This window comes from Megalops cyprinoides, chromosome 17 (assembly GCF_013368585.1).
Source record: "Megalops cyprinoides isolate fMegCyp1 chromosome 17, fMegCyp1.pri, whole genome shotgun sequence".
Lineage (NCBI taxonomy): Eukaryota > Metazoa > Chordata > Actinopteri > Elopiformes > Megalopidae > Megalops > Megalops cyprinoides.
Window position 1 is genome coordinate 10309357 of NC_050599.1, and position 25953 is coordinate 10335309.

Here is a 25953-nt window from a genome sequence, read left to right on the forward strand (position 1 = left end):
TGAGAGAAACTGAGAAGATGTAGAAGGTGATCACCGTTTATATGCGTTTCAGTACTTTTTCGGCTTGAAAAATGTATGCGCAGTTTCTCCTGAGAAACAGTGTATGTGTCGAAACGAACTAGCTCCATAGACCAAGCGAACACCCAGCTCACCTTACAGGTGCTGACCCTATTTTCACGTTGTACTTTCTCTTATCTATGCAAATGTTTCTAGATAGCCTAATGGGACTGGACTCATATATTTAGCCGCAGCGTAGGCAGGATGCTCTTTTCTGTCTTTGTGATAGTGTCTGCTCTTGTGAATAAATAAAAAACGAAAATGAGAACATCTGCAGAGCTAAAAGGTTAGTTTTGACACTATTATTGAGTGTTGTCCAGCAACCCATGCACGCTGTATTTGTTTTAATTAGGTGTATTATAAGGCTGCATTATTTTTGAATAGATAGTGCTGAATACAGAATAGCTATTGAATTTGAATAGATGGAATTATACAGAATGAACTTCAGCCTAACTTAACAATATGGCTGTTGTCTGTGTGAATACTTTCTTTTTTGTTATTCTTCCTATAGATTACAGCATGGCTTTTAACTTTTAAGATAGTATAGTGGTGACATTCAGTTTACAGTAGCGTTCATGAATGTAGATGTAGACAATGTTGCAACCGAAATATGATTTGATCGGGATTTTTATTTCCTGTTCACAGCTTGCATTTTCACTTTAATGTAAAGAGAGAGTCTGCCCGCGCTCGGTGTCAGAACCGGGTCACTGTTGTCGGGGCCCATACGAAGCTGATCGCATCGATGCATGCAGCATTAACTAGGGTAGTTAAGTAATGAGGAGAACTGACCATTCAATCCATATGCTGAACTGTTTCAGTGTGTAATGTGTAAAATAGCGTAAGTGGATCTTCACATGAATATTTTACATTTTTTAAATTAACTGATGCATAACGCTATGCGTATGATTTCCAAAATGTGTGACCAACCGGGTCACCCTGTTATGTAACAATAGACGATCCAAGTGAATGTTTATCATTAATGTATGATATTCATTGGAAAAATCGATTCATTTGGCTTGTTAATGCGTTCTAGCAGTTCCCAAGGAACAATATGTGCAAATTGTACTGTACTTAATACTTTATTTAATATGACACTTTAAAGGATGATGTGTGATTTGGGATTTGCTTACGAATGGTTACACATCATGGAGGTAGTCATGAACTTGTAGTTTTCCAGAAGAGAAAAGTTCGGGTTATCTTGGCTTTAGCCGCAATCTGTGAACGCCTCCCCAACCGTCTTTCGTAAATCTAACGTCGTGCGTCATCAAATCCCTTTCAGTTTGTTAACAAGTCAGGGCAAGGTGATACCATGAATAGAAGATTGAAATGCATAGTCATAACTTGTTTGTTTGGTGCTCGTTATTTAAGAAACTACAACCAGTTTATACAATATCAAGCAAGCTAAGCTATGCCAAAGTTCCTAGATGGTTGCGGTGTCCAGGTGACCAAGTGTTTGTCTTTAAACGCTCCCCTCATATGAGAAAACGTTAATCAATGCTGTAGTCTTATATTATCTTTAAAGTAGTAATACAACAAGGCGTATAAATAGTAAGGTGCTGATGATGTCCAATGTCTAATAGCGCATATAAACAGTGAAACGCACATCGATTATTATTGGTTGAATGTTTATCTGGATTTACAATAATGGAATTTACTGTAGTACTTTAAGCAAATCGCACTAACAGTTTAACTACGTACAGGACGTCCTTTCAGCTGACTAGTTACTGGTTGTGAAAGCGTTTGTTGTGTACTGAGTGACACCAGCCGGTCGTGACGCGAGTGGAGTTTAGTCAGGGCAGAGTCGGAAGAAAATGTTTTATTCAGCGGAAACTCACCGCCTTCCACTCGGATTCACGGTGATTATGCTCTCACCAATCAGAGCCGAATGCGCTGAGTGTTAGTTGAGTACAAAGAAGGGAGAAATACGCCCACGGAAAATGGTTCAGCCTAAGGACACACCCCGGGAAACGCAACCACGAGATCACGTTACTATGCAGTACCTCCCTTAGTATAAATGGGATGAGAAAGGCTTCAAGTGGTTAGTGAGTTAATTTCGGTTAGGAGTGCAGCATCGAGAAACACATACAACAATGACGATCAGAACTCAGTCGGACCCACCAGCACTGACTTACTCAAAAATGAGAGGGGTGGTTACCATACTAACTGGTAGGTTCATCTCTCTCAGCAAAGAAAGTACCTGAAGAGTATAAATGAATTTGTGTGCACCCATACTGTTTTCTGCATTTAAAACTGTTTAATTACTCTGTCTTTCTCCCTTGCAGCTTTCATGAAACAGAGAAGAATGGGACTGAATGACTTCATTCAAAAGCTTGCCACAAACTCCTATGCCTGCAAGCAGTAAGTGCTGTTCAGCTAATTGAATTAAATGACTATTTTTAACAGCTTGCACTGGCAAATCAAAAATGAATTGCATGTGTTGCATGAATGACACATGATTTTTATGACTTCAGTTTCATGTTTTAATGTCAGAGAATATAATCAGGCCTATTGGTGTAAAGCCTATTGTGTATGTGTGTTCACGATTTGCATAGTAATTTTCTAAAATAATTTTTAAAATGTGGAAAACAAATTTAGCTGTTGGCATCCCCTGTTTATGTATTTGTTAGGTTGTTTCCAAAAAAGTACTGAAACACATCTAATAAGAGTTACAATTAATCTGTTTCTTGTTTTGCTTTGTAGCCCTGAAGTCCAGTCTATTCTCAACATGAACCCCCCTCAAGAAGCAGAGCTCATGAATGCAAACCCCTCCCCTCCTGTAAGTGCTTAAACTTCCTCCAGTGGGTCTTGTGTAACAAGGCAGTGGGTCTTCTTGGACATTTCTGATACATTTATCCTTCCTTTTGCAGCCTAGCCCATCACAGCAGATCAACCTGGGGCCATCTTCAAACCCCACCGCCAAACCCTCTGATTTCAACTTCCTCAAAGTTATTGGAAAAGGAAGCTTCGGGAAAGTGCTCCTGGCCAGGCACCGGAGTGACGACAAATTCTACGCTGTGAAAGTTTTGCAGAAGAAGGCCATTTTAAAGAAGAAAGAGGTAAATGGATTAAAACAAGGTCATCCTTTTCCAGTCTTGAGAGAAACATAATACTTCATGTTTGAACACATTACTGTGCAGTCATCTATATGGAGTCTGCAGGAAAAAAGAAATGGAAAAAAGAAACATAATACCCAGCACAAATATGATCTGAACATTGAGGTTATGATTGTGTGGTTAGGCAAGGAATGGTTTCAAGGTGAATTTTCTGTGTACTGTAATTTCAAAGTTAGGTTAACTTAAAAAATACGTAAATAAAAGTGCAGGGTGTCAAATTTTTTCTGGGACAACCCCTCACATGATTCCTCACTTCCGGTCTTTTCCAGGAGAAGCACATCATGTCAGAGAGGAATGTGCTCCTGAAGAATGTGAAACACCCTTTCCTGGTGGGGCTCCACTACTCCTTCCAGACAGCAGACAAACTCTACTTCGTCCTGGATTATATTAATGGAGGAGAGGTAAAAAAAAAAACATGAGAGCACAAGAGGAAATCCTGTCATGAGAAGCTATGATAGCTATGAAAGAGTGTTCTTTCTTTTTGTTCATTAAAAAGGAAATTCATCTCAGGATATTGCTGGGTGGAGGAATGGCTTTAGGGGGGTGAGGAAGACTTAGGCCAGAATTAGCAACTTTGTATTGCCTGGCAAAGTGTGGGGGCAGGGAATGTTAGGGGGAGGATTTTTTTTGTTTTGTTTCTAAATGGACCACAAGGTTATTTCCTGCAATTGTTTTGCGAGTTAAAAATTGAGGCCACTGATTAATTATGCTGTCAGGCCAAGATGTGGAAGAGTCTCTCAACCGTCTTTTTTTTTGTCTGTTCCAGCTGTTTTATCACCTGCAGAGAGAGCGCTGCTTCCTGGAGCCGAGGGCCCGTTTCTACGCGGCGGAGATCGCCAGTGCGCTGGGCTATCTGCACTCTCTAAACATCGTTTACAGGGACTTGAAGCCGGAGAACATCCTGCTGGATTCTCAGGGACACATAGTGCTCACCGACTTTGGCCTGTGCAAGGAAAACATTGAGCCCAACGGCACTACGTCCACTTTCTGCGGCACACCGGAGGTAAGACGGGCATGCATGCACAGGCTTGATTAGTATCATTCATTTGTACATGCCGGTATTCATGCACACAGTCAGACTACCCCAGTTAAGTTGGCCCTGTATAAGCAGATAACCTAACGAGTCTATTTTTTCCTCCCTTGCAGTACTTGGCACCAGAGGTTTTGCACAAACAGCCGTATGACAGAACAGTGGACTGGTGGTGCCTGGGAGCAGTGCTGTATGAGATGCTGTATGGACTGGTAAGGGAACAGTTGAATGTGCTAACAGATGCCTGTTACCTAATCATCGCTTGCTTAATCAAGGCCAGACGTACGTCAAATACCTTTTGTATCTATGTCTAAACCCTAGAGCAATCTTTCTCAAGGACACAGATAACGTCAGATATTTGACAGATCTTTGTTAGAAAGATACTGCCACACAGCACAACAAACAGGCTTTTTAACTTGCGCTTTTTTTTGGTCCCGTTTACAGCCTCCTTTCTACAGTCGCAACACTGCAGAGATGTATGACAACATCCTGAACAAGCCCCTGCAGCTGAAGCCCAATATCTCCAATGCAGCACGCCATCTGCTGGAGGGATTACTGCAAAAGGACCGGACCAAGAGGCTGGGCTGCACTGATGACTTTGTAAGTTTCCTGTAGAGCAGGGTTGGTTCTGGAGGCCTGGCATCTATCCTTGAATGCTCATGCCAGCTTGTTACCCGGGCTTAACTGGTCTAATGAGTTAATTAGATGTCTTCAGGAACACTAATGCATTTACCCAAAATGCACTGCAGTAAAATGTGTGAATATAGGGCACACAAATTATCTTCATCTGTAATTTAATCAAAAAGTACAAAACCTATTACACATTTGGTGTAATTAAGTCGAGAGCATTCCAGCTCTCTGGGAAGTGAGTTTAACTAATGTGACATAATATTGGTCACGTGCACACTGTAGGCCTGTCTGTTCCCTGTCATCTCTGTTAAACATTTCCTGTCCATTTTCTCTGACAGACTGAGATCAAGAATCACATGTTCTTCTCCCCAATCAACTGGGATGACCTGAATTCCAAGAAACTCACGCCTCCCTTCAACCCCAATGTGGTAAGTAGTGAACTTGTATTGAGATTAGGGTGCGGGCTTGCAAAGCCATGTTTGAAACAGTTTCACAAAACAGAACTGCTTGTTTGTGTGCACACAGAGGAGGCCTAGGTGCCTCAATCTTGGGAAACTTCAACACACAAGATTGAATGTCAAATTGGTGGCCAAGGATCCATATGGACATAAATTATTGTTTGGAAAGTACTAGAGCAGAGTATCTGTGCTGTGCGTTACATGCCAATAATATGCTTCAGAGGGCTAAGCCATTCGAAGCTCTTATAGTGTATGTGACTGTCTTTACAGACTGGCCCTAATGACCTGCGACACTTTGACCCGGAGTTCACTGATGAGCCCGTCCCCAATTCCATCGGATGCTCGCCGGACAGCACTCTGATCACGGCTAGCATCAAGGAGGCAGCCGAGGCTTTCCTTGGATTCTCATACGCCCCGTCAATGGACTCTTACTTATAATTCGGAATGACAGACTTGCCCATGGGTCTTCTTCTTCAAAAAATCTCACTGGAAGAGGAAATATTTGCACATTGCTTTGAGGCAGCTTTTTGGCCTTTAACTTTGAGAATGGTCTGACTTAACAACGAGACGTCCTCATTAAGCACAGTTCTCTTCCGCCAAGTCAGGAGATCTGTGCAAATCATCGTTACCGCAGAGGAATTACAGTGGCATCAACTGCTACCAAGAAGATACTAATGTAGTTTTCATGTTTTTGTTTCCATTGTCACGAAGGAAGACCCCCTTGAACTGAATGTTACAAGGATATTTTGTAAGGTGCCTTTTCTGTCTGACCATAGCTTGACCAGATCTGAACGTGTTCCTCATCTGATGGACAACTTCAGAACCTGTGGTTGAACTTTCCAGTGTGAACGTTGATGTTTGCGGTTTTTGGTGTCACTTAATGTTCATGACACCAGACTTACTGTTTTAATAACTGACCAACACTGCAGTGTGGGGCTCTCCATTGTCTGCTTCTTCCACATATGGAAAATGCAAAATTTGCTGTAGAATTTCAATTCTATTTGAAAAATTTGTTTGCTGACCCACAAAATGCTAGAGAAAGCATTGCTGCTACATTTCTTGTAAATACGGACCTGGACAAAAAAAAAAAAAGAAAAAAAATTTAAAAATGTCCCATCTGGAGAGTCATTATCACAGTCTTCCATTGCCTATTTATGTATTAATGTTGTACAGTTGGGCATTACTGTGCGTCTAAACTTGACATTCCATTTAATATTGCTGTGCACCAGTATTTAAGTTCATATGTAAATTTTGAGTCTGTGTACTAGTTTTAATGTATATTAAACAAATTAAAGGTATGCTTATATGTAACTATTCATATTAAATGTACTGTAAATTGTAAAATGTTAAATTTATGTGACCATGTTGGGTTTGCAATAAAAGTTAAATGTTATTTTCCTCAAGCTTGTTTTTTCATTTGGAGTGAAGAATGTCTGGCAGTAATTATAACCCTTGAGTTGCGGGGTGGCATTTTGCCATTTTGTGGTGATGTTTTTCTATTTGGACACATAGAACAAAACATTCACATCTACGCAAGTCACTGTGTATGTTGTTTAAAGAATAACCAGTGCTGTAAACATCAACCACGTATATGAAGACATAGGCATTGCAGTGACGCATTGACAAGTTCACAGACTGAGTTCATTCAAAGAAAAGGTGAACTTTTGTCTCCCCCCATCAACTTTGCTCTCAGTTCAGGGCGCCACATCAGTCACACAAGTGTTCTTGTTGACATCTCATGTGAGGTTTTGTGGACCATTAACCTCTGCTGACTCACTGCTCCTGAATGCAGCCCATGTGCAGACAAAAACATTTTGTTTTACCATTGCTCACACTGAGTAGTTGAATGTGCTCCCCGTATAAAGTGAACCACATGGTCACAGAGATGTCAAAGAGCCTTTAAACAAAATTCTAATAATTCAGGCAACCTAGAGCATTGGAGACCTCCACAGTGAAGATGCATTAGTGGTGTAAGCTCATTCCAAAGACTCAGGCTTGCTTTGAGAGTGACTGAGCAGGAGAAGCAGAGCTGAGAGTCAGTTGAGATAACTACACATTCTAGCTGCAAAATTTTTCAGAAACAGCAATTTCATCTATGGGCAAGCACATACAAGCTGTTTAAGATGTCATTGCCAGCTTACATGAATGAATCTTATGCTTTGGCCCCATTTCCTAACAAGACCAGACAGATCACATGCAATTCACCATTTTGTTTTTGACCATAACATGCCTCTGGAACACACCCAGAATACAGAAAATGATATTTGGTGTACTATCTTCAGGAAAAACACATGACCATCTCTGGCTCCGCTGCATTAGTATTGCAAAAATACTTAGACGACTGTCCCTTTGGTTGAAGTTCTGAAAGTCAATAAGTGATCAAAGAAATGAGCAGACTCTCCAGTCACGGTGATGCAGCGCTAGATCCTGCTGTGTTTTGGAAATTTACTGCTTGAATAATTCAATATAGTGCTCTACTGACCTCTGGTGGTGCCATTTTGCATTGAAACAGTTTTGTTATATAAGGCTGACATTCTGAAGTATGAGAGCAGAATGTCTCCCTGAAGTCCCAAAGAACATCACAGCCGTTTGCATTTGGGTGACTCGTACTGACCTTATCTCTGCAGTATTCACAAAGTTGTGTTGAGTCTTCTTACACATACTAAAGGATTCAGGTTATGTCATAACATTGTAAATCATGAAAAATGAATATTAACTAGCACTGGCCTTGACTTACAGTCTCATGTATATGCAATAAGGTAATCAAAGCATATGTTTCAGCAAAAAATGAACTTAAATGTCTCATTATTTACATTTACAATTCCGTCATTTAGTGGCTGACAAAACCTTGCTGTAGACAGGCAACTCCAGGATGTAAAGATCACACTGAATGTGTCCAGACTGACCTACTGATAAGTTAACATGCTAAAAGTGACACACAATAATAACCAAGAATCCAGCAGAGGTGTACAGTTTGCATTTTGAATGTGAGGACAATGTTTGAAGGTAATATGGCTGCCAAAATATGTGACTCTGCCAGCTGTAATTCACATAAACAGCTTTTCACATTGTAAACCTGCCTGAAACATTTGATGTTTAGGAAAGTCACAGATGACCCACATCAGTGACCTATACATACTCATGCAGATAATGTGAGCCAGCCAGTGGTAATCCACATATTAAAAAACAGACAATCTATTTGCAAAATACCAGGACTCTAAAATGGATCATTCAGAGGAAAGCCTTGTTTTACTCTGCATTAAAATATATTTGCCATGCAGAATAGTTACATGAGGCGCAAGCAGAAAACTAAATTATTGTAATACAGCTAGCTGTAAAACATTTGAATGCCCAGTGGCGGTGCCACTCAAGGTAAATTAAGCCTTTTTCTATGTCTTAAAATTACTACTTAAATTATTTAAATTGTGAGGGAATGGATTTGATTGGGATATGTTGTCTGTATATGGTCTTAGTGGAACTAAATGAATAACATTTAGTGATTAACAATTGGTGATGGTGTCATTCATTAATTAGTTAGTAATTTAACAATTTCATGATAATTAACTTCATAACTATCTTGCCCAAAGCAACTTAATACATAGTATTTCATACTCAAGTATGAAATTTACTAATTGGTGGTTATAATGCAGAACATGCTATATAAGATGATTCTATTCCTATCATGTTTGCAACTGAAAAAACACAAAATACTCTGGCTTACTAAGACCTCATGGACTAAATGACAGCACACTCAGCAAATATTGTCACCTCTATCTCAATCAGCTGATGTATCTTTCAGTGCAAGACACTTGCAGTCCAGAGGGTCCAGAAGAGGCTTCCCTTTCTCAGTGTAGGTTTGCTGAGAGCACCCTAAATGTGGGGTAGCTATGGGTCTGGTGTTGACTGTCAGAGGTAAGTGTGAGGTAATTGTGGGGTAGCTGTGGGTTTGGTGTTGGGTGCTGTGTCATGAAATTTTGTATTTTGTATTTTATTCTCTTCATATTTCTGGCATTTGTTTGCAACCAGTGTTCCAGGGAAATAAGAGCCTGTCTGCTACCTGTCATCCTGCACATGCCCCCCTAGTCATCAAATCACGCTAGTAACCCACAGTAGGCTACTGTCTGGCAATATTGTAGCCATTTTTAAATAAATTTGCATGTATCAATCTGAGGAAAGTCACCAAGGTAAACCAGGGTAATAACGGACTATTTCACTGCTGGTCTAGAGTGAATTGTGAATCAAGTGAGATTCATTCAGAGACACTGACAATGCAAGTCCCCCACCTCACATAAGAGGAGGCGGTGAACATTATTGTGCATAATTATTTTGTGATTTTAAAATTGTTATATATCTTTAATATCCACTCTCTGAGCAGCTTTATAAATTCAGACAGATCTGTGCTTTTATGCCTATGTATCTGAATTTTGACTCAATGGTCAGTTCAGTCGGTGTCCAGTTAAATGTTTAATAACTGCTTTATATTACAGTATATTTGCTTAGAGAAGTGATATTTTTCAATTAATATGCTTGCAAGCGTTGTTATAAAATGTTTTGGAAATACTGAATACAACAGTAAGCTGCATACAGACAATCAACCCTGGTGTTGGTATCTTTTTATACCTCTCAAAGGAATTTGAATGACATCGGAGGGGAATTTTTAAATGTGTTTTTCTCCCTTTTTACATTTGGAAGTATGCTGATTTCGAAATTACGATTCTGACTGAAATATTTCAAAGTTTGAGTTTGACAGAGTTTAAAATGGTCACCATGGGAAGGATTTTACATTACATTACATTACTTTCACTTAGCAGATGCTCTTATCAAGAGAGACTTCCATCCCAAAAGAACAGGTGTCCATTCAGGTTAGATGAGCAACAGGTTTTCCTAGATTGCCACACGGCAATCAAAACTTAATTTGCACCTCAGTAATCCTAAATAATGCCCAGCTTTGATTAAAAAAAAAAAAAAAGTTTTGTAAGCCAGTCTGGTTACACTCCACACTGAGAATGCAGCAAGTGTGGGGAGGGTGTATATTTTATTTATTGTATATCTGTGTTGGCCTGCTGTATACTATATATAATTGAAAATGTACCCCTATTCATGATTCTACAATGGAAAAAGAACCGCCATGGGTTCATTTGCACTAAAAAGCAAAGCTTTTATAACAAGAAAAGACTTCTGTGTCATACTGATCCGTGGACATCACTGTTAGTTAGGAAAATGAGCTAAAATACCAGAATTCTGCTTCATTACTTAACAAAACAGACAAATAATTCAGTGAACCTAAAAGAAGTACATATGAAAAAGTACAGTATGTGCCTGCTCTTCAGATATCGGCTGTGCCAAGAATTCGATTAGTATGACGCAATTCCAGAAAGCGAAGTATTTTGTGTTTGTGTTCTGCGGAGAGTTTGTTTCTGTATTTTGCATTGATATCTCAGGGCTACAGGTTCTGTTTTCTTCTTTTATTTGTGTTGTGCACCACAGAGACACAGAACTATGCCACCTGCATGATTAAAACTCACAGTAAGGTGCCTTGGCATACTGTACTGTTTCTTAAAGAGTAAAAAACTGACAAACCCTTGACTGTAAGTCTGCACCAGCTCTTCCAAGAGGACTTGAGACAGAAATCAACTCATGACACTATCCAGCCTGAGTCTGTGTTGTTTGGATCATTAAATAAATTATTACATATGTTTGATAGGAATTGTTGCAGAGATAACACACTATGCGGAAAGACATTCAGCCTAATCTTGTAGTTTATGAAGCAGTATATTTCTATTCCAGTTAACCTACATTGAGAAAGTTCATTGGCCTGTAAACCTGTGAAGGACTAAATTGTTGTACCTTCATTCACATTTTATGCCCTTTGTTCTGATTTCCACACTTCTGTTCGTTTTCACTCAAACATGATCCAACATTAAAATTAAAAATAGCTGATTTTGAGATAAAGTTTACCCTTTTTTGGGGGGGGGGGATACGTGCGATACATGCAGCTGAATGTGGATTATTGCTTTCTCAACCCACAATGTGTGGGTGTGTATGTATTTCTGACAAACCGTCTGTTTATTTGTTTTTAATTTAGTCTGATGCGGTGTCATCTTAATAAAGTTCAAAGACTATCACCGCTCTTGCTAACTTCAGACACAGTGTGTGATCAGCAGAGGGCGGAGCGACGAGGCACAGCATTTCAAAACAAGGAACCTGTGCTGTCAAGGAGGGAGACACCGAATTAATGAGTTTAGGACAAAGTTAGCGAGCTAGCTAAGCTCACTTAGCTAATCAACGACAATGCCTCATTATAGTAGCTAAGTATTTCGCTAACTAGCTGGTTAGCAAACGTCTGCCATACTTAAGGTAAGACTAGAAATTTGTTACATTTTGCTTTATTTTGACAAAGCTAACTAGATAACTACACTCAAACTGACTCAGCTAGCACCATAGCTAGTTACATTTTAAATGTCGTTCGCTTGCTTGCTAGCTAGCTGTCCAACTTGGCTGTATTGCCAACTTTTAAAGCAACACTTAGCTTATAACTGTGGCTAGCTAGTTTTAGCATGGTTTCACTGTAGTTAGCGAGTTAACGTTAGCTAAATCAGTTAATGTTGCCGGTAATATATCTCCTGGGTTCCTTCTCCAAATTATGCCGGTGGGTAATCAATAAAATGGCCAATAACATTCCTGCTCAGTGCGGTTTTGCGATAGCTGCTGGTTTATGTCACCACATTTTGTTGCTAGCTAGCTAATGATCTATGCGATAATTGGCACCGGACTGCAAAATTAGAGGCAGCACAGAGTGAGCAACCTAACTGTGTAAACAGTAAACACAAAAACAAGAACTTCCAAATTTACACTATTAGCTATCCCGTGTGCTAGCCATGGAAACAAGAGCACAGTATTTTTAACTCAACACACCGTGTTAGGTAGCTAGCTAACTTCTTGTCTTAGCACGTCAAGTAATTTAACGTTATCCAAGTTTATATTAATTAGTAAATCTAGAGTTCGGTTTTCAACAGTAGATGTGAGCGTTCTTTGTGGTGCACTAGCTGCACATTATAAACTGATAATCCCAAGAAAAAAAACTGATGAAAATGATATTTGTATTTACTAACCCATTTCATAATATTCCATAGGGGATGATGACGTTGAATGTGTAAAAATGAACATATTTCGCATTTCAGATTTGGTTGTTATTGTAGGTTGTTAGGTTATGCATATATCTGGCTAGGAAGACTAGGTAGTTAGCTAGGTAGCTAGCTTACTCTTTTTATTGTGTACTCTATGAACTTTGAGGTCATGTGTACGTGAACTTATATGACACAATGGAGCCACCTCGTAATTTGCATTATTTTTCCCACACGCACTCGTATTCCTTATAGAGAATTATTTCGCGAGTGGGACACTAGCCCAAAGCAACAGAGTAGCAATACATAGCGCTGCCAGAAACCTGTTGGACTGTCAGCTAGCTATACGCAAACTAATCGTATACTTAAAATTGTGTGTCCCAACGCCCGATATATAGTTGATAATTATCAATTATAAGATAGTTAGGATTTGTACCTTCACGTGTGTGCTAGGTGCCAGTACTTATCTAAGATGTATTGGCCGAAGAAATTGAAAATCCTTCAACATCTGACACTTAGTTTTTATGCTTTCATTTGCCAGTTAACACCAGTAAGGATGGATTCTGATGGCACTGAGAAACTTAACTCTCACCTTAAGAAACCTTTTAAAGAACACACCGCCCAGAATTCACTGGACACTAAAAAGACAGGTAAGCATCTTCAGATTTCACATCTCCAAGTACAACAAACAATTGTGTAATATCATTAAAAACCATTAGGATCACAACCAGATTTCAGCACTTACTTTTGGGTCTTGGTTATTCTGTTGGCATGTACCTAGGGTTAGGTGTTTCACCTTTACACTGTTCTTTGATGCTGTTGTATTCTCAGTACGTTTTAAGTGTAAATGTAAGAGTTGATTTGTAACTTTCCACAAACAACAAAACAGCAATTGCAATAGATAATAACAATAAAAACCTTGATCACAACGTGTCATGTAAACCTAGCATATGAGTTAGGGTGCTGTGCATGTTCCTGTTTTTCTGGTTGAGTAAACATCAGAGAACTGTCATTTACATTTTTTTTTTTTTTACATTTCTTGAAGCATGTATTGACAACTGTGGGCATTTGCAGATTCCTTAGGAGGGGTTTAACCCTCAGGTTTAACCTACAACCTCAAATATTGCAGAGTCGGAACAGCTGTTCCAGTTCTACTAGAGGTCAATGGTCTAGTGGTCTAAATTTTATGTTTAATCCCTGACAGGTTTTGTGCTAGTTGTTATAGACTCAAAAGCTCTTTATTGTTTATTGTTGTCCACTAGAAACCTATGCATTATTCAAAGACCATTATACTGACAAAAAATGTGACCATGGCATCAGAATTCACTCTTAAATGGGTTGCACACATTTTAAAAAGATGCTGGGTTTCACAATCCGATTCATACAGTAATTAAAATACCAATTCCTAAAAAAAAAAGTCCTAAAAAGCACAATAATATGGTCATAGGAGCTCTGTTCTGTAGGCAGATGTAATGTGGGCTGTAAGCGGATTAGTTCCTACAGGAGTAATCCTGTGGCAGGTGTTAAATGCTTTCTACACAAGATTAAGAACATTTTTGTCTGTAACCTCATCTGGTAGAAAGTGAGAATTTTGTAGTAGTACTTACTTCAGATGTACAGTACATAAATAGCAAGAAAACACATTTAATTGTAATAAACAGAATGTCTTCTCATTAAAAAAAGGTAAAAACAAATGGAGCTGGTATTTTTTAAATCAGATTTCATTATATGATTCTGTGTTAATAACAGACACTACTGTGATTATAGAACAGGTAGCTATTCCATGTGTGCATGTTGATTGTGGAGGTCATAATGGATTGGACTGGTTTGTTCAGATCAAGTACAAATTTCAACCAGTCTAGTTCTTTAATTATGCTCCAGCTGTTATACCCTTGTGTCTGATATATGGTTTGTCTTTGGGATTCCAGGATGTTGCTCTTTCCTGCTCCTGGCCTCAGTGGTGGCCACTGTAAGCGGATTCATGTTGGGCTACGAAATGGGTCTCATTTCTGGGGCCCTCCTCCAGCTGCGGGAAATTCTATCCCTCACATGTCAGAGACAGGAAATGGTGGTGAGCTCCTTGTTATTTGGGGCCTTGGTGATTTCTCTAGGAGGAGGATTTATACTTGATCATTACGGGAGGAAGTTCACCATAATTCTGACAGCTGTCTTCACCATAATCGGAACTGTCATCCTGATAGGCTTTGTCTCCTACACCACGCTTATCATAGGCCGTGCTGTGGTGGGCATGGCTGTGGCGCTGTCCGGCACAGCATCCTGCCTTTACATAGCGGAAATTGCCCCGAAGAACAAGCGGGGGCTTCTGGTGTGCCTTTATGAACTGATGGTTGTTATTGGCATTCTGCTTGGGTTTGGTTTTAGCTACTCCTTTGCCGCTGTTCCAGAGGGCTGGAAGTATATGTTTGGCATTGCCATCCCGCCAGCGGTTCTCCAGGCGATCACTATGCTGTTTCTGCCGGTTAGTCCGCGCTTCTTAATGAAGAAGGGCAAGAACCAAGCTGCCCTTGAGGTCCTGATCCAACTGCGGGCCTCTCAGGCTGAGGAGGAGCTGCAATGCATCCAGACCACTCTGAAGGAGGAGAGCCAGCACAGCTTCCTGGACCTCTTCAGAACAAAGGACAACATAAGAATGAGGCTGATGATTGGGGTGGCGCTGGTCTTCTTCCAGCAGGTGACGGGGCAGCCCAACATCCTGTTCTACGCCTCAACTATTTTGAAGTCTGTCGGCTTCCACAGCAACGAGGCAGCCACGCTGGCATCCACAGGCCTGGGCGTGGTGAAAGTGGCCAGCACCATTCCTGCGGTCCTGCTGGTGGACCGTGTGGGGAGCAAGGCTTTCCTGTGCATTGGATCAGTCATTATGACTGTGTCACTCGCCACTCTGGGAGTGGTGACACTACAGAGTCACACAAATGTCATTAGCATCTGTCAAAGCCCCATCAGCCTTAACCAGACCCACTGGCTGTACAACACCTCTACAGTAAGAGGAGAAGGTGACCTCAGAGTGACCTCAGACTTTCCGCCTGTCCTCACAAATGCTGCAAACATCAGCAATGCCAGCAGCGGATGGATGACCAGAGAAGGATGGAATCATGGGGTTGGAGAAAGTGTTGTGAAGACTGCCGATGTAGGTCTAATCCAGAGAGAAGTGTCTGGTGCCTTAAAGTGGCTGTCCCTGGTTAGCCTGCTTTTTTATGTGGCTGCATTTTCCATAAGTCTAGGACCAAGTAAGTTTTTTTGCATTCCTTCAATTATCCTGTTTTGCCTTGCATACACAACTACTAACGTCACCATTCTGAATATCTGTGTTTGCCATTTAAGAAAAGTTCAAAAACATATTCAGAAATATATTTTGACCCATTTCTTTACTGCTATTTTAAGACCGGATCGCAAAGCCTTACACCTGAGGAACATTGCTTTCTTGAATATAGGTCATGGTGGGAGACGGAGACATTGACATTCAGCTCGTGGAGCATGGTGTTGCATTTTTCATGCACTGTCAGGCTTGATCTCATCGACGTTGCGCATTTCTATTGCAGTGGTGTACGTGGTTCTGAGTGAGATATTCCCCTTGGGAATACGCGGCAAAGCAGTGTCTGTAGTTTCTGCAGTAAACTGGGGCACCAACCTCATCATTTCCCTGACGTTCCTCACTGTGACAGGTAAGCATTGCTTTGTCCTTCCTCATTTAGCTCATACTTTTACACAAAAAAATGTGATTTAAGACATGTTTTGATTTACTATGTAAACAAAATGAGGCAAAAGCATTAGTGTGACTTGATGCAGTTCAACTGTGTTGACACCTGTGTGAAGGAATGATGTGGACTTTGCATACCATGTAATGTCTAGATAACAGTTGAGGGCACCATATAATATATGGATTCAGGGAGAGAGCATATGTCCCCTTTAATAAAAGGTCATGTGTACCTACTTGTTTAAGACTTATATGAGCACAGTATATCTAGCACCTGATGTTACCTAACATCTTGATAAGATACTAGTTTGCTTTTGAAACAGTCCATCTGTCAATCAATTCTGTACACTGTGCTGAATGCATTAGCCACCTAAATGCCTGCCAGAAACTTTATACAAGTTTAAATCAGTTGGTCATGGTGACGGCACAAATGCTTGGAACACATTTACTACCAAATGCAATAAATTGGTGCACCAGATACTTCTTTTGATATTTGAAAATTAAAATGTAGTCTTGTCTGCTTGTAACTTCAAAATACCACAATGTCACCCCACAGCAATATAATTTCAGCTTATTCATATGGTTAGGATTTTCAAGAAAACAATCAAATCTGTGCATTTCATTCAATGTCATGGTGAATTAATGAGACCTTCTCTTTTCAGACAAGATTGGCCTTCCCAATGTCATATTCTTGTATGCTGCAATGAGCTTTGCTCTTCTGGTGTTTGTGATTTTGTACATACCTGAGACCAAAGGGAGGTCACTGGAACAGATCTCAAAGGAATTAGCCAAGAAGTAAGTATTTTGCTTGTTTGAGAACAGCTTGCCTCACTTCACATAATTAGCACATATTATAGCCAATGGTGCTTTCCATACCATCACTGCTGTTGCCACACAATATTCTCTCACTTATGCTGTGTCCCAGTTTGGACTGATTGCTTGATTTGCATTACTTGGCAATTTTAGAACTCCTAGAGTGCAAATCCATTTGTACCCAAGAGCCTATAGATCCTTGCCAAAATGGCACATTTGGGCTGACATTAGAACAATTAGCAGTATCAAAAACCTGGTGCAGTGCAACTTTGGTTTGAGAGCTGTGGAAGGTAATCAGGGGCTGTTGTCGAGTTTTTATAAAAAGTGAAACAAAGTACATGTCTAGAATATCCAAGAAACACTTTTCTTGTGTTTCTTTAGATAGTGCTAGGTATCTTTTTGATCCATTTGCTGCTTTTCCTCTGATTTAAGGTATAAACTATGTCCTTTGTCCTTATTGTTGAATTTTGAGTTTGTTTTTCATATATTTAATCTGAATTTACAACTTTACATTTTACCTGGTGTATGCCTCAGACAGCTCCAGATGTAGAGATTACAGTTAGTGTGCTTAGATGAATATGTGTTAACCAGTGCTTTTCACTGTTGTTTGTGGTGAGAACCAACACATATATACGTACAGATTGTGAAAACCATTACCTCTGAACAAAATCAGTATATTTATATCCAAACTGATTAAAACTTAACTGGTGGGCAGTGGGCATACAGTCACTATGTGCATATCCTGTATTTAATGCTGTTATTTTATCAATATTCTGGTTTTTTATTATTATTTAATGATTTCTGTTTTATTTTGCACTGCTTTGGACAGTGTTTTCTGTATTGCCCTCTTTCACAATTACTTTTAAGGCAAAGGCACTATATTAATCTGGCTAACCATTACAAGACAGCGTATGTATTAACTGTCATAAAACACATTTGACTGGATCTTCAAAAAGGTGTTCCACTGGATTTGTTACAACCAAGCCTAACAACCTCTAGAAAACAATTTCCCTGAAAACCCAGAGAGAGAACAGAAGGGCAAGTACAGGTGTGTATGGGCAGATACATATTCATATTCATTATTTTCCAGAAACCACCTTGAAGACCGAATATGCTACAGAGTGAAGCCTAAAATGGACACTTTGATTTCAATGAAACGGGACAGTGAAAACGGCTCAAACTAAGAATATATACCTCAGAAGTTAATGTCTGTATTACGAAACGGCACAAAAAAGGCTGCTTTTTGTGATATGTTGGGAGATTCAGTTTCTCTCACAGTAAATGGTAAGATATTGTTTATGACGAAGTTGGGCAAAACACTTGAAGAACAAAATTAGAAAAAAATCAGCAGCTTGTATGAGGATTTGCCTGAAGTACTGAAGTATGTACTGTACATTGAGATCACAAGACTCGCCATGCGGGAACTGGGCTATACCGTGCTCCATAGACATCAGCATTTCAGTTGTAGCAACAAGCCCGACTGCTTTCTTCAGCTCAAAACATACTTGATGGACGTGATAAGTGTGCTGACTGTCACAGGCACTGAGTGTAAAGTGTGTTGTGGTTAACACCGTTGCTAGTCTGGACTGAAAACAGACCACACCAGTTTAAGTGCCTTCTCATGAAATTATTCATTAAAATTAACTATACCTTAATTTTAACTTTTAACCTTCATTTCATTGAGTAAACCTGCTGCTCCGTCACTCATTACTGCAGTCACTCAGGTGTTTTATAACAAGGGGGAAGCTCCATCTGTGTGGGATATCTTTCCTTATTTTAATGTCTAATCATGTTTTATTTTGTGATTGGAAAACATTGACATGTGAGGATTATTTTACTATTACACAAATGACATAGTGTATGGTCAAACATTGGAATCTGTGTACGTATGTGTGTACAAGTCACTCTGGATACGAATGTCTATTAATGGACTTTTTTAAAAATTCCTGTCAATCTTATCAACTGCATTGACTGTCTAATGGAAGCAAATTTGCTTCATATAAGCTTAGTCTCAGATGTGATAGAGCACAGTACAAATATGTATTCCACTTTCCCCCCCCCCAGTTGTGTGAAAGGAGCCTTAACAATACAGATACTTTAAATAGCAAATTCAATAGAACACTGCAATGTTTAGACATTCTGAACACTGTGCCAATCTGCTTGACATCTAATGTTTGTATTAGACATGATAGCTGCAACGCAGCCTGCAGTGCTTATACCCTCTGAGATGCCAATTCATGTTTTTCAGGACCTGTGCTGATTAATTAGCACAATGTTTCATGAGGACACACAGGTTTTACAGTAAATATAAAACCCAACATGGCCACCCACAGTATGCTCAGCCAACTACTTAACACATGTACACCTTGAATAAGAATTCTTGAATAAGAACAAGTACTGTACTAATTGTCAAAGCTGAACTGTTATCTGGGGGGATGGATTCATGTAGTGGTTCCAAAGTTAGGGTATAATTTTTGCAATGTAGAGCTCAGACGGCAAAGTGAATGATTGTAAGTGTGATTGCAATATTAGCAAGTGATAAAAATCCTTAATTCACACCTTGAGTTTTTCATGTTGCCACCGATGTCTTGTAGCTGAGCTTGATGACTGGATTCTTCTGGTCCAATTAAAAGCGTAAATGATCAGTGTCTTCCATAATAAAAAAATGCATTACTATTTTCAGTCTATTTTATTGTACAAAATACAAAAGTAAACATATTACATCAACAAATGGAAACAATTTCTTTCATTTATAACTAATGTTCCAGTCTGGCAGACTTCTCAAGATAAATTTTAGTGCACCTTACCAAGTAACGTTCATTTCATCATATGTACAACACAAGAGTGATACTGACTTTTGATAAGCATTAGTAATATATGTAACTTCTTCATTTAAGTAAAGGCATTTTAATATCCTTGGGCATAATGTCTTTAAATTGATTTAAAGCTTTACCTGCATGTGGTGAAATGGTTTGTCTTCTGTGATTATTTTTGAGAATGTATTTTTGAGACCAATTTTCATCTTTCTTTGGCGTTCATGCATTAAAACATGATAACATTAAAACAAATTGACATGCACACTTTCCAAATGCGTCTCCTGTACATCGCTGTCTGGGAGTGAAACAGTGTTTCAGCAGGGACGGAAGGAAGCCAGCAAGGAGTGAGACGCTACCTCTCTTGCAGGAAATGACAAATTTCTTTACCTTTACAAAAGGTGAGGCTGCCTCACTCACACAATTTGACATGATAAAAGCGTATAAAATAACCAGACAAGGTGCTTCCACTTAAAAAAAAACAAAACAAAGTAGCAGTCGTTTATCTCAGTGTCGTCTTGCATTCAAAGAGCAGAGGATAGATTTGCTCTACAGCCGTGGCGACATATTGGACATTTGGTCCTGCGGGGCAGGGAACATGACAGATTTTAATTAACACTTCAAGTACACTGAAGCTACAACCCCCTCCATTTACGTAAAACACAAGACTGCCCTTTTCATGCTTAAGATTCCCTTTCGTGTGCTTATAGTATGGTTATTCATTAAGTAAGTCAATTCTGAATGTTGAATTATGAGGCAGGCAAAATCGGCTTAGTGTAACAGCGACTACATGTATGGTTCTGAGCATTTTTTTGAGGTCAGGAACATAATACAGTAAGGTTAAATTGAGTTTATTTGTAGTATGCCCTTTTAGCTCCTGCCTTCTAATCCCCACAATATCCTTGCATTCCATCTGTAATTAAAAACCAAAGCATGAATGTCGCTCTTTCCCTCATACTGACACAAAGCTTGCTTATTCTGCTTTACTACAGGCCTACAGTGCAGAACCTAAACTCAGCTGCAAGCTCTCTCTCCTACTCTTAACAGTGAAACTCATTCCCAGTCCAGTTACAAACAGGGAAAGTTGTCCTGCTTAAAGCAAGACTGCAACCACATGCTTGACAAGAGTTCTGCAGAGTGTTAACACCGCTCTCCCCTACTGTACACCTCCCTGGTTACACTAACAAACACATCAAAAAAGTGTGCCTGTGTGTGTATGCATGCATTTTGCTCATTAGTAATGGTGGGAGAGTACATGGGGCTATTTTAATTTGCAACATTACTGTTCTTAGCCAAATGTCCTCATATTCTTAAATACAGAAATTCATCTTACAATTCATGGGATATTACTTTCATTTTCATGCTGGGCCACAGACCTACCTGTTACTGTGATGCTGCCAGTAGAGAAGACCTGTACTGTCGCCCTGAGGTTTTTGATCCTGTATGATGCAGCAGGGTGAAGCTCTGGCTCATAACTGAAAACACATGCAGATACATAGCACCTCACCAAAGTGAATAATCCTTGATTGACTGGTTTAACACTGTACATGAAACATTTAAGCTTTACAACTTTATGATTTACAAGAATTCTTTCAAACACACGATGCATGGATGCTGTATTGTTGAAATCTTTTTTTTACATTTACATTTATTCATTTGGCAGACGGTTTTATCCAAAGCGACTTACATAGGTTACAGTTCATTACAATGTTATCCATTTATACAGCTGGATATTTACTGAGGCAATTGTGGGTTAAGTACCTTGCCCAAGGGTACAGCAGCACTGTCCCAGCGGGGGTCAAATCGGCAACCGTTTGGTTACGAGACCTGCTCCTTAACCACTACGCTACACTGCCGCCATTATTACTGGTTATTTCATACATTGGCAGCCAAAAATAACAACTAACTACATGTAAAAATGCAAAGATCTACTGGGCAAGGATTTTAAGCATTTTAAGGATCCCCACATGGGATGCACTGTCTCAGTAACACCTCCACAGATTGTTAAAACGTGCCAAAGGAACCCACCAAAGCAAAACAACATTTAACAGACATTAAACAAATGATTTGTTGTGTGTGTGGTATCACAATTATTTGACTGAATGTCTTACAGGCAGGTATTTCTTTGCACAAGACCCTTTAAAAATATAAGCTGTATAATACAAATGGCCACTAGGGATCACCCTAACTCAGCTCAGCTGCAGTTTCTGTAAATGGCCTAAGTACTTACTCATCTGAATTGATACTACATATAGTTTAAATAACATATAGATAAATAAGATACTTGGTTCTTACCTGGCAATGGGTCTGTTGTTCTTTGTAAACTGTATCAGATGTATTTGAAAGGGCATTGTGCACACAGCCAATACATTAACAATCTTGAAGTCTGTGAATTTCACCTAATGAAAGACAAATGCAAAACATTAGTCATAACAACAACCACAATTTTTCTTCAGCCTGGACACGATGTGTGTTCTCAAACATGGCAGACAACCACAAACCTTGAAACCTAATTTTTGCAAACAACGGGCCAGTCTGCGGGCTCCAAATTTTGCTTCATCTTCACTAAATAGGGAAAAAACACAAGTATGTTACTGTTGAATGCAACAAAACTACACTGCAAAACTACATACATTATTGGCATTATTACACCTTTCACACAAAATACTTAAAACCAGAATTTACTAATGACTTCATCTCATTTTACCAGACTACAGTGCATGACACAAACTCATAATGTCTAAACCATGTGTTTGTTACCTTGTAGCTCCTGTGCAAATTATTTTTCCTGAGGACCATATTGAAGCAGTAATTCTTGGCTTCCTAAGTTTCATCAAAACTTTCTATGGAAGAAAAGAAAACACACGTTATCAGCACCATACACTAAAATTGACCTTTAAGCATTTGGTAAATATAAATGTTAGGGATTTATTTAAAATGTCTGGGATGAAAAAGTGAATGTCTGTTGCTACTGCCATAGCAACTACATACTCCAATTACAGAAACTGCTGCAGATTTGAGTTAGGGTGACCTCTAGTGCTGATTCGAATTGAAAAATTACCATTCTAAAATAATACAAATGCATTATTCTCCTTGCACACTTCTGCACATCATATGAGTAATGAAAAAATAAAAAGCAGCATTTATACATTACAAACACACTGATAGATTCTAGATAAGGAACATGGATACATTTGTCTTAATGGCAATACAAGGTCCTGTCTGACAATGAGGATAAATCAATCCATAAAACTCTATTTAATATAGCACTCTTAGAAAATACTTCACTAACGAACTTTATACAATTGAATTAATAGTGTGAGGCAGTAGTGTTGCTTTATTTAAGAGCATCTACTAAGCAATAATGTAAATGTAAATAGTGGGTCATAGAGAAATAGTGTACAGAAGAACTGTAGTTAAATAATGATACATTGCACAACCAGGTAAATGGTGGTAGATGAATTCTGTAACTTACCCCAACTTCCGGCTTGTAGATCACATTTGATCCCTCTAGTGCAATTGTGCGAAGATTTAAATGACATCTTGTTCTAAAAACAGCGACCACATTAGTAATGATAATGTCTAGTGCAACATCATTGCTTGGTTCCATGGGGGAAATGGTTCTGTACAGCTTCACTGCTTCATATCAGGACTCAGGAGACTGAACCTGGAAAAAATGAAATAAAGCTAGTCAACCTGCACAGTACAATATTCTTGACAATTGTATGTGCAGTGAAGTAAATGTCTAATGACATTTCTAATGACATGGCTAATCATATTAACTTAACTGGTATCCCACCATATCATTACACTTAAACATTGGAGAAAAAGCAGGAAAAAAGAATTACCAGCAATACAAGGTAGACCTTCATTCCTTAGAGTGAAAGGAGCTCAACAAAAACCAATACAACTAAACTCATGCTAATTTGTTTGCAGGCCTACGTGATTAAATTACATGACTATTTTCATAGTAGAGGGTCTCAGCCAGGAAAAGTTTACCTTTAAGAAATGATCTATTTTACATCAGGATATTTACCTAAGTATTCATATTAACTTTGTACTGTATATTTCTTGTGGGGACACCTGTACCAAACCCAAGATTCGAACTTGGATATATATATGCTGGCGTCACGCCTGGCTTCCTGGCCATATCTTACCTGTTGGTTTATGTTAAATGCTCAATAGCCCTTTCGCTGCTAGAGTGTTTTAAAGTGTGTATACACCCTAGTTTTGTTAACCATTGATACCCTTTCCTTTTCAGGTAATTCCAGGCAGAGGTATCGACCTTGGTTTCGTCTTAGCGCCCCGACCAGATGGTGCTCGTTGGACAGGAAGCTCCTCCCGTGGTCCCTACAGACTACCACAACAACATTGAAATTGTGACAGCAAGAAAACATAAACGACGGATTTTCAATCTGTATTCAGATAGCTAGCTTACGCTACCAACAGCTAGTATGATAACTAGTTTGTTCGGTAAAATCCCCATGATTACGCTGACCGACAGTTGGAAAACAATGCAGTCTGGCTAGCTAGTACAGCTGGCTATGTTCTTAAACACTGAACAGCTTCGCACGCTAACTATCCAGCTACCGTGAACACATTCAAACCTTTTTCCCCCTGGTTAGCCACCTAATTTATCGAGTTACACAGGAAAACACCTCACTGAATAACTGATGCACCCAGCTTCGATAGTTAACCGAACTACCCATTGTTTGCAGACACAACACAGCAAATAACGTCATCTTGCCTTGGTCTGAAATCAGCTAAAGATAGCTTGGCTCGCAACGTTATAAGGCTAACTACCAAGGTTAGCCACATTATGAGACAGAAGTCTCGTCATCTCAATTTGTTTACAGTACCACAAGTAGCTGGCAGTGCCACGTTAAGTTTGAATCGGAAGGGTGCGTAAAGTGCAGCTAGGTAGTGTTTAGTGATGCTTTTCGGTCACGATTAGCAGGTTGGCTAAGTAACATTAACGGGGTAGCTCGCTAGTTAGGCTACTCCGAACAAATCATGAGCTAGTTGGTCATGCGTAGCTAATGACGCTCAGGCAGTCTTATCAATTTGCTAGATATAGCTATCTTTCAAACAATCCCATATTTCCAATATATCTGGCTAAGTTAGCTAACTAGCTAGCTATCTGGCGAGTCACTGCTATTATTATTAGTCTAGCTGGCTAACATGAATCTAGCTAATTAACGTTACCTAAGTTGGCTATTCGTCAAAACAAGGCATGCTAAATAGCTTAAATAAAATGCAAACACATGAATATTGCAAATGCACAAAAAGTCAGGTAATATTTATGGATAGCTAAACGTTACCGGCGTCCAAATACGTTTCACTGTACTGGAACCCTAACACAAAACAAATGCCGTCTCCGGCACAAAGAGAGCCGAACAGCTGAGGAGCAAAGCCGTTTCCTGTTCAGCCAGAGATGCCCGTTTGGCAGTTAAAGCTCTTTTTCAGAACTTTAGCGCCACCGTGTGTCACCGGAGGACTGTGACTCACTGATCGAAACAGCGGATTTACCAGTTTATGCTGTAGAAGTAAGGGGATGAAAAATGCAGAAAAATATTCAGAGGCATTCACTTATAAACAGGTTAGTCACCCATAAACTGGCTAGCTCAGCCTAAGAGAATATCGATAGAATCGAGAACGCAAAATTAAAGTATGAATATTCCAGAAAGAATTCTAATAAATTTAGGGAACTACAGGGCACAATGCTTTTAGACATGCTTGATGCACAGTGCGTGTGTAATCTCAACTATTTATAGGCTTTAATCGGTATATGAATGAAAGTTTGCTTTGCTCGATCGAGAATCTCGATCAGATTAGGTGGTCGATATTTTTAATTACTTTCCATTTTTGTGGATACGAATTAGTTTCTTTTTTTTTTTTTTTTGAAAATGACAGTCTCCAAATGGGATTAGAGATTGTTGCAGATCAGTAGCCAAAGACCAAAAAATCGGCGCACGTTTATTTCTTTTGACTACAGACGTTTGTGGAGGATTTAATCTTCAGAAATGCCGCTGCACAGCGAAGACACCTCACTGTATAACTTCTCAACTTTACACTAAGATTGGATCAAAGTTATTTGTATGTCATTTCTGGGAATAAACAGCTTTTCTGCGTAGATGCATGTGGTTTCTGCGCATTCTTTGCGGTCTCTGGATCAGTGACAGTGGTCTGAAGTAGCCGAT

General features: G+C 39.4%; 3 protein-coding genes across 9 annotated transcripts in view; 2 read left to right on the top strand and 1 right to left on the bottom strand.

Moving 5' to 3' along the window:
* Positions 1–6534, top strand: part of sgk1 (serum/glucocorticoid regulated kinase 1) — a 30660-nt gene extending 24126 nt beyond the window's left edge. For 2 of the 5 annotated variants that reach the window (XM_036549392.1, XM_036549390.1), the window contains exons 2-10: positions 2340–2415; positions 2758–2833; positions 2925–3113; positions 3440–3571; positions 3937–4173; positions 4317–4412; positions 4645–4800; positions 5169–5258; positions 5559–6533. In XM_036549392.1, coding sequence (XP_036405285.1) covers positions 2340–2415; positions 2758–2833; positions 2925–3113; positions 3440–3571; positions 3937–4173; positions 4317–4412; positions 4645–4800; positions 5169–5258; positions 5559–5726 — 1220 coding nt within the window. In that variant the 3' untranslated portion in view covers positions 5727–6533. Of the gene's footprint in view, positions 1–264; positions 344–1621; positions 2224–2339; positions 2416–2757; positions 2834–2924; positions 3114–3439; positions 3572–3936; positions 4174–4316; positions 4413–4644; positions 4801–5168; positions 5259–5558 lie in introns of those variants that run through there. The other 3 variants (XM_036549393.1, XM_036549391.1, XM_036549389.1) reach the window with 3 other exon arrangements.
* Positions 6535–11467: 4933 nt separating this feature from the next.
* Positions 11468–19620, top strand: slc2a12 (solute carrier family 2 member 12). The gene is made up of 6 exons (XM_036549942.1): positions 11468–11645; positions 12954–13062; positions 14341–15660; positions 15973–16095; positions 16790–16922; positions 18031–19620. The coding sequence occupies exons 2-6, from the start codon at positions 12969–12971 to the stop codon at positions 18122–18124; spliced, it is 1764 nt and encodes a 587-aa protein (XP_036405835.1). The 5' UTR covers positions 11468–11645; positions 12954–12968; the 3' UTR covers positions 18125–19620.
* Positions 19621–19630: 10 nt separating this feature from the next.
* tbpl1 (TBP-like 1) lies at positions 19631–25142 on the bottom strand. Of its 3 annotated transcripts, none has more exons than XM_036549945.1 (8): positions 25075–25142; positions 24039–24110; positions 23229–23420; positions 22514–22596; positions 22255–22318; positions 22049–22152; positions 21134–21228; positions 19631–20335 (listed from the first exon to the last, which is right to left on the bottom strand). In XM_036549945.1, the coding sequence occupies exons 3-8, from the start codon at positions 23361–23363 to the stop codon at positions 20256–20258; spliced, it is 561 nt and encodes a 186-aa protein (XP_036405838.1). In that variant the 5' UTR covers positions 23364–23420; positions 24039–24110; positions 25075–25142; the 3' UTR covers positions 19631–20255. The 3 variants fall into 3 exon arrangements, with proteins under 3 accessions (XP_036405838.1, XP_036405836.1, XP_036405837.1); XM_036549943.1 differs by having other exon boundaries at positions 23911–24110; XM_036549944.1 differs by having other exon boundaries at positions 23911–25101.
* Positions 25143–25953: the final 811 nt, after the last annotated feature.